The 9,339-nt window shown below is 45.2% G+C and overlaps 1 protein-coding gene across 2 annotated transcripts in view; it reads right to left on the reverse strand.

Moving 5' to 3' along the window:
- The window catches only part of CD2H10orf90 (chromosome D2 C10orf90 homolog), a 266,252-nt gene extending 256,970 nt beyond the window's left edge, over nucleotides 1-9,282 (reverse strand). Inside the window, exons 1-2 of one of the 2 annotated variants that reach the window (XM_045040810.1) lie at nucleotides 8,987-9,282; nucleotides 8,030-8,121 (exon numbers count right to left, since the gene is read on the reverse strand). In XM_045040810.1, the coding sequence (XP_044896745.1) occupies nucleotides 8,030-8,121; nucleotides 8,987-9,056 (162 nt within the window). In that variant the 5' untranslated portion in view covers nucleotides 9,057-9,282. The remainder of the gene's footprint in view (nucleotides 1-8,029; nucleotides 8,122-8,986) is intronic. The other variant, XM_045040826.1, reaches the window with a different exon arrangement.
- Between the last annotated feature and the right edge of the window lie 57 nt (nucleotides 9,283-9,339).

Consider the following 9,339-nt stretch of genomic DNA (forward strand, 5'->3'; position numbering starts at 1 on the left):
CACAAGCCATCGGGGCAGTTAAAAATGATGTCACCCAACCACCCTTCAATTCAAAGTCTCAGCAGCAGGAAGGGGTCACCCACGTGCACCCAGCAGGGGTAAGGTGCCAGCAGGGGTAAGGTGCTTGGGACAGAAGTCAGGGCTCCCTCAATGCCACAGGCATTTTAAAAAAATCATTCATGGAACACCTGGGTGGCTCAGTTGGTTGAGCATCTGACTCTTGATTTTGGCTCAGGTCATGATCCCAGGGTGGTGGGATCAAGTCCCACACCGGGCTCCACACTGAGCGTGGAGCCTGCTTAAGATTCTCTCTCTCTCTCTCTCTCTCTCTCTCTCTCTCCCTCCCTCCCTCGCTCCCTCCCTCCCTCTGTCCCTCACCCCACTGGCACACACACGCCCTCTCTCAAAAATAAAATAAAATAAAATAAATACAGTAAAATAAAAGATTCACAAAATGTTTCTCAAAGAAATGTCATCTGCCCTCTCCTTGCCCATGTCCTTCCATCCTTGCTTTTTGCTTTAGCCTCTAGTTCTAGTCCACTTTTCCAACAGTGAAATACTTGGCCCCAATATCCACTGAACTATCTACTTTTCTTGTTTGTCTTTACAGCTCCTGCACTGGGTTGAACAGGATCCCCCTTCCCCCCCCATTCATGTCCTTCCTGGAACCTCAGAATGCGAGCTTCTTTGGAAATAGGGCTGTTGCAGATACAATTAGTTAAGGTAGGATCATACTGGAGTAAGTTGGACCCTTAATCCGATAGGACTGATGTCCTTACAAGAAGAGAAGAGTCACAGACACAAACACACAGAAGGCCGCCACGGAAGGAGGGAGGTAGAGATTGGAATGATGTATCTACAAGCCAACGAAACCCAAGGGTCTCCAGCAACCACCAGAAGCTGGGAGGAGAAAAGAAAGATCCTTCCTTTGAGCATTTGGAGACTGCATGGCCCTCCTGTCACCTTGATTTCAGACTTCTGACCCTAGAAATGTGAGAGAATAAATTTCTGTTGTCTTAACCCATGCTGATTGTGGCAATTGGTCGTGGCAGCCTAGGAAACTAGTATCAAATGGCCGAACAAATGACAAGGTCTGATTCATTCATTCATTCATTCATTCATTCATTCATTCATTCATTCATTCAATCACAGTCCTTACCTAAGAAGCTCACAAGCCTGAGGGTAAAACAGGCACTTAGGAAATAAATACACACTGGGAAATCTAGTTAATTCCCATCATAATGAGCACAAGAAAAAAAAAAAGCACAAGGTTTCGCACAACTACGAACAGGGACACCTGAGATGTTTGCTGACTTCTGCGTTAAATATCAGGCATCGAGTAGCTCCCCCGCTCCTTTGAGGCTATCCAAACCCAAGCATGTGCTTGCTTCCTTTAGGGCCATTTCTGAAGCATGAGTGGATGGCAGAGTAGCAAAAAGCAGACATTCTAAACTTTCTGTATCTTAGACTGCAACATTCACTCCATCAAAAAACCGAGAATTCCCACAATGAGGCTACTGGCACGAAAACCACAGCCATCCACTACATCTGGAAGCAGGGGAAACGATAATATTATAGAGGGAAATTCCCCCTGGAAGTCTCCTTGCCCCACTCCCCCCCCCCCCCCGACATAAGCACGGCTAACAACTGCTAGGTATCTCTCTACTTGGCACTTGGAAACCTCAATCTCTACATATGGAAATACACAGAATTCTTTCTTACATAAACACTGTATTGTTTGCCTACAAGGTGCCTTTTCTTTTCCTCTTCACAATATGCCTGTGAGACCTTCCCCCGTCGGTAGATATGGGATAAGACCCAAGAAGCAACCTCATGGTCACAGGTGGTGCATATCTTAATTCTGAAAGACCATGGCAACTTGACCTCCCAAAATCCCAAAGGACAGAAGTAACAAAACAGCACTGAACTCTGGCAAGCCGCTCAAACTTCCCGTGCCTCAGTTTGCTGACTTGTTAAAGGGTACTTAGTAAGCCATCCCCTGCCCACCTCCGAGGATGCTGGTGAGAATCAACTCAGACTGAGTGAGGGTCCACACTGCAAACCACAGGGCAGGGAGCCCAAGGCTGGGGATTAACGCAACAAGGGACTTCAAAGGAAGCAGAGCCGAGAGCTGCAGCCCACTTCCTCCCACTGCCTGCCTTTGAAAGTCACAGGGCCATTTGTCACTGGTGTTGTTAAATGAGCACCAACCAATCCTCCTCAACTGCAGAAAGCAGGAGAGAGATCGTAGACTGAGCCAGGCATACAAATTACAGGGCTTCCTTAATATATTCAGAGCATGTACACTTGGCATTAATTTAAAATCATTCATTGCTCTTCTTATCAGGGTAAAGGACATTGGTGCATTTTAGTGTTATCTTGAAGTTAATTTGAGGCTTTAAATATTTAAGTGTTTGATAGCTTGTAGGCTGGAAGGATGAAACACAGAGAACCACAGATTGTATTTATTTATCTGCAGGTGAGATACAGGACACTTTCCCCTCTTGAAAGAACACTGACTTTTTTAAATGTCTTTTTAAAAATTCATTTTCAGGCTATTGATTCGTTCAGCATGAAGATGCTCGATCCAAGAGGAAAAGAAATAATTTCTGAATAGCTTCTCATTCCACAGAATATTTGGGTTGGAATACTCAGTGATCTACACAAGTGGGCAAGGATGTACATTTGTAACATGAGCTGTTGGCATCTGAGAACCCAGCCCCGGGACTTCTGTCCCTTCGGCAGAGCATCACCCACCACAGCATTACCGTCACAAAAACAGAGTGCACCAGGGAGCCGCTCCTTCTGTTAGAAGGCATATCTTCCGCTGTTTCCTAGGATGAGTGGTGATTTGAACAAAACACTCGCCACTTCCCAGTCAGGTACCCTTTGCACGATTCATTCATTCATTCATTCATTCACTCACTCACGAAGTCTACAACCAACAGCTGACAGCACAGCCTGGTGGATAAAATCTCCCCACCCAGGTTCAATCCCAACTCTGCTCCTCACCAGCTGTTTGACCTTGGGCAAGCCTCTCCTCCACTCACAGCAAAACAGGGATTTCTAAAAAACACCTTCTTCACACACTCTTTGAAGACTAATACGATGTACCGAAGCACTGAGCACCCGGCCAGGCACCTGGAAGTGTCCCATGCACCCTGGGCACTGCTGTTAATACTCTGAGCTGAGTGCGAGGTCGAGCAAGGCGCCGGGGGTGGGGGCTCCAAGAGGAAGAACAAAATTGCACCTCATCCTGAGGCCCGGGTAACTACTGAAATGTGAGAAAGCCGTGACATCCCTCAGAGGAGTTTCAGAATGTAGACTAGGAGGCAGCACTGGGAGACCCCAACAGCCAAGGCTGCACCGTGTGCAGAGAAGTAACACCAGCCGCTGAGACCCTGGAGGACACATCCCTGAGGTTTTCTGGGAACAGAAATTAAGTTTAGAGGAACTGGAACCAGGGATCCACGGAAGGGAATATGTGATTTTGAAACGTGAACGGGCACCGTGCGGGACACTTTCACAGATGCTGCCCCATTCCACGGAAAGATCAGTTGGGACCAGAGTGGGTAGCACCATAAAGATCCAGCAAGGCATGAGGGCGTGATTGGGTTAGAAGTGGGACCGCTAATGGCTTTTGAGCAAAGCAGGACAGTGATGTAATCAGAGCTGGGCTCCAGGAAGGGTAATCTGGTAGCAGTGTGAATAACAGGTGAGAAAGCAAAAATGGGGAAGCAGGGAGACCAGGCGGGGCCTCACAGGTCGCTCACAGCTATGTGACGAGAATGGGGCTGGTTACATAAATCACAATCTGATGCTCCTCTGTCTGCGGGACCATTTCCAGCAGCCCTCACACATGCTATCCAGGTCTCCACGGACGGGGGTGGGAAGAGACCCATTTGGCTCAAAGGAAAAAAAAAAAAACGTTAGAGCAATTAGACAACAAACAGATAGAAAAATATAAAAAATGCACTTTTGATGGGGCAACCTAACATCAACGAATCAGTTTCAGGAAAACATCGCCACCTGTCCTAATGCTGCTACGATTCGAACTTCATCTGTACTGTGCCCGGACATCGTCAGTGTCTAGAAACGAAACAGTAGGTGCTCAAAGATGCTATGCAATGGTTACGTTCAAGCGAGAGCTAACACAAGCTTGAACCCAAGAAAGGCATGGAGAGGGCAGAACGGTGTGATATCTAAAGATATCAGCAGCATCAGCAGTATGTGGGCAGGCACAGGAGGCTTTGGGGACAGAGAAACAGGGATGTGGTCATGTTTCAGCAGACATGTCTGTGCGCTGACTTCATGCCCGTTCACCACACCAGTGCCTGGGGACAAGGAGATGAACAGTGGATGGTGCAACCAGACCCTAAGGTTGTCAGCATCATGAGCGGAAACATAGAGCCCTGGAAGAGACCTGAGCTTGGAAAGGAAAACAAGGAGCCCCCTCGTGAAGCACCACATTTGTAAAGAGGGTCCAAGCCACATACCTGGGAAGGCAGCCAGAGCTCAGAGTTGGACTCTATGTGTTTGAAGCCCTTACTCACCAGGACTCACTGCTTACACTTAGCATTGACAAAGTGACCGCCATATTGAATCCCAATTTAGGGTACAAGACTATTGACCTGGAAATGCCTATCTTCTCAGCCCAGTAATGGAGCATGAGAAATGGACGGAATTAGATCTGGACAGTGATGTCTTTCTTCTCGGGAAATCAAACTTGTCCTGGGTCCCTGATGATACCCTATTACACACACCATTATCTACACATTCAATCTAAGAGACATTTCTCTTCTATTTTAAGGAATCATGAGAACTCATTATGGAAAAGAAAGAAAAAAGATCAGGCACACTTCATTATGTGTTCTCCCTCAATTAGGTAAGGATCTCAGGGGATTAATATTCAGAAAGATGCAGGTCTTTCTTCTGACCTAGATTTTTCTCAATACTAGGCAGGAGATAGCAAGATAAAATCAATGATACACAATAAACAACCACATGCATTACTGCATTTTCAAGTTTCCCCAAGACAATTGTTTTTAGCCATAGTAACTTGATCAAAATAAAGAACTTCCCTGTACTGGTTTTTAATGATTTTCTTCCTAGACATGTGATGGGTAGGATAGAAACAGTCTCAAGATTGGTATAACCAGCTTGCTTCTGAAACTAGCAAGTCATTCGATCCCTATTACTCATTCTCTCATCTGCAAAAATGGTTAGAATGATAATCACTTCCCATGCTGTCACGGAGGTTAATAATGTCCTCTACAAAATCATTATGACATATTCCAGCAAGAGCAATTATTACTTGTATTCATGTGTTAAGTAAAAGAGTTTTAGTTGTATAAATGTATTATTAAAAATAATTGTCTTAAGCTTGTTGTAACTACTAATTACACACATTTTCCTGAAATTCCTGCTAAACAACCTGCTTATTAAAAAAAAATCCAACATGCAAATCATATTTATTTTCCTAAATGGCCTTAGCCAATCATTATTACCACTGCTCCCAAAATTTTGTAAGTGCCTCCACCCATTGTAGGAACATCCCTGATACGAAGCTCACATTTACCACATGCCTGGTCAATTTTTAAGTATTTTATATTCTTTGGTGGGAAAGAATACATAAATAAAATGGAAAAGCAAGAACCTATCCAGCCAAAGCACAGACGTCTACTCATGAACAAAGTCTCCCTGGGTTAAGCTGAAGCTGGTCTAAGAACTCGGATTCTAAGGAAGTGGGTTTTCTTTCATCCTGAGCAAAGGGTTTCCATGCATCCAATTTTGTCTTAAAGCAGAGCAGCCCAACGTAGACAAAGCAGGCAATAAAGCCGAGTGAAGACGTTTGGGACAGTATCATCTCATCAGTACTCAGGGCCAGAAGGACGATGGCCTGAGGATGGGAGGACTTTGGTTTTTTTCCACCACATAACTCCCACTCACTTTTCTGGAGGAATGAGCTTTGTGCCCTGCGGATACCTGCCTCTTTTTCTCCGCCTTAACTCCTCCCACACTTTCTTCCTTCCATTTTGTACTACCCTTCCTGCTTCCAAAATTTATCCTCCAAAATGCCAGTGTTTCAGGGAAGAATTAAGGGTTGGTAGGGAACGGGGATGGGGGTGGGGGTAGAATTTTGAGTTGTTCCCATCATTCTGACATTTTTATTCATTGTTGTGGATATCTTCAGATTTTATCCATTTTCCCACTGAAGTCCCAGCTTCTACCTGAGTTTCTCTTCTCAAAAGGTTGCCATGCATTTGCATTCAAATTATCTACACCTTAGCAAAATGTTCATCTTTTATAGTGACCCTCTTGTCCTTGGCCTTCATACTAAATGCAGGTGAGGATTAAAATTCACCCCTTTCCGCCACTGCTTTCTTTAATGAGAAAAACAAAATTGGGTTTGAAGTAGATTAAACAACCCGTTCGATGTCATTCGAGGTGAAGCTGAAACATGAGGCATTCACTAGAAACAAATACGTGTTTTTCACCATTTAAATGTCCTCAGGGTTTGAATCATTTAGCCTTTGATGACACGCTGACCCTGTGACTCTGTCCATCAGACTGGATGCTGAATACTCCAAACTTGCTATTATCTCTTGTCTCATTCCCACAATCTATAGCACCACACACATGTGGGGCCTTTGGAAATATCCAGATTCCTAAACTTTAACGTACTTGAGAATCATCTGGGAGGTTTGCTACAAGATGCCCACTCCCCGGTTCTCCCCCAGAAACCCTCTTTCATTTGGCCTGGGGGCAGGAGGTGGCCACCAGAATCTACTTACTTAACGAGTTCTGTATGTAATGCTGATATGGATGGCCCACAGAAAATACTTGGGAAAATACTGAGTAACGGAGGGAGGCATTTTCTAGTTAGGGGTTCTCTTCACCCACCCTGCATGATCAGTGCCTTAGAAACATTTCATGGGGCCTCCGGGTGGCTCAGTCAGTTTAGCATCTGACTCTTGATATCAGCTCAGGTCATGATCCCAGGGTCATGGGATGGGGCCCTGCATCAGGCTCCATGCTGAGCGTGGAGCCTGCTTAAGATTCTCTCCCTCTCTCTCTCTCTCTCTCTGCCCCTCTCCCTCACTCACTCTCTATTAAAAAAAAGTATTTTGGGGGGCACCTGGGTGGCTCAGTCGGTTGAGCGTCTGACTTCAGCTCAGGTCACGATCTCACACTCCGTGAGTTTGAGCCCCGCATCGGGCTCTGTGCTGACTGCTCAGAGCCTGGAGCCTGTTTCAGATTCTGTGTCTCCCCCTCTCTCTGCCCCTCCCCTGCTCATGCTCTGTCTCAAAAATAAATAAAAACATTTAAAAAAATGTTTAAGTATTTTTTTCAAAAGAAACGTTTCATACTTATGATCGATTTATAAAGAAAACAAACCCAACACGAAGAGAACTCAAGAGCATCAGCTCTTTCCAGGTTTTGAACATTGCTATTATCTTCCTTGCCCCATACTTCATTACACAGGACTTGACGTATTAGATTAATATGATACACATCTATTTATTTCATCCCCGTACAAATTCCTTATCAGCACTTCAGAACAGAAGTGAACTAATTTTAGTAAATCACTCACTGTGTGGCTAAACCATAATGTTTGCCTCCCGGTCTGGCTTGAGAACATATGAAGGAGAGTGACAATTAGCAGGTCCAAAGCACATCCAAGGTGAAGCTGAATTTGGGCACCCGTCACATCTACAACTCTGGGGAGGGTGGGGGGTCATGGCTCAAAAGTGGGGAAATTTCAGGTTGGAAAATTTCCCAAGCAGATGTGATCAGCCACTGTCTCAAATATTAAATCAGCAATATAATTTATAATTGTAGAAAAGTGTACTTGAAGTATATTGAGTTTGACAAATCCTTTGGTTGTGTTTTGTCATTTGTTAGTATTTCCCGAGCACGTTAATGTAATACATTTCTGTTGGGGGCCCAGAGACACTTGCGCTCAAATCTTTGCTTTGTCGGTGACTCACTGTTGGGACGCCCAAGGCTGTGGGTTCCCGTCACTAACCTTTAGATGTCTTCCCCACAGTGGCTCCTGTCCTTGACACGTTTTTAAATGAAACTGATGTCCATGCGGAGTGGTTGGTTGCAATACAGTTACTAAAAGGGCGTGCAGTTTTGAAAAGCCCATCAAAGTTGCCTCTAGTCTGAAACTTTCTTGGTGTTGTTGACAGAGGATTTAAGAGGAAAAATTAACCTACCCGCTCCTAAGCTGCTACCTCTCAAGATGGAGATTCACACACACTGAACTGGCTTCTGCTACAGCTGCTTTTTTGTGCACTCTGTCTTTCTCGCTGTCTTAACCAAAAGGAATCCCTACTGCTCTCTTTGAATGTCAGGACCACCTTGATCTAGGGCCCCATGAGTTCTTGTTCCTCTTGCGAGAATGACAATCATCCTTTAAACAACACACCAGAAGATCAAAGATCTGTGTAGCACTCCACTAAAACCAGAGTGTCGACTCCTGGGGGCATGAAACACACTTTTCATAATTCCTACTGACAACATTCCAACTAGACGATTTTGTCCTTGTCATCCTGGTGGATTTGCTGTAGGAGAAGCTCCTGAAAGCAGAACGGACGGGCCACCTGCCATCTGCTCAGTGGAGACAACCCCCATTAAGGGTATTGGGCTTGAATGCATTTGCCTGCTAGATGAGTCTCTCAAAGCGGGATTTCACTAAATCAGCATTAATCCCACTTATGTAATCCGCTACTGGGGCTTTCTGGAAACATCGTGATTTAGCAAGCTGTTCTGGGATACGGAATGGGACCCCTGTGTGGGGGGGAACTACTGGTGTCAGCCTCAGCAGTGGCACCTAAGAACCTGTCCCTCATGAACCTTCCACACACTTACTCCTGGGCAGGTTGACAGCTGAGCAGGGTATAGAGGAGATTCACTCGACTACAAGGCACATACTCAAGGCCTACAAGGCACAGAAGTAAAATAAATGAAGAAAGCTGACCTGTTTGGGGCAATAGCAAACTCAGAAGGACAACTCTTATCCAAAAGGATGCCCAGCTATGGAGCTTCATCCAAAGCTCCCAGGCACGGTGACAGCCCTGAGCTGGTATTTCGAAAGAAGTCAGATGTCCGTGTTTTAGGTGAAAGCCACTGCATTTTTCTTAATCAACTTAATGCATGCCTATAGTTGGAAAATCAAAGACTTAAAAACTACAGAGGCAATGAAAAGATTAGTTCCCAGGGGAGAGGAGTGGGAGTTGAACAGGCAGAGCCCAGCGGATTGGCAGGGCAGGGAAGCTACTCTCTATGACATCATAATGGTGGATACATGTCACCACACATTTGTCCAAACCC

This window comes from Felis catus, chromosome D2 (genome assembly GCF_018350175.1).
Source record: "Felis catus isolate Fca126 chromosome D2, F.catus_Fca126_mat1.0, whole genome shotgun sequence".
NCBI lineage: Eukaryota > Metazoa > Chordata > Mammalia > Carnivora > Felidae > Felis > Felis catus.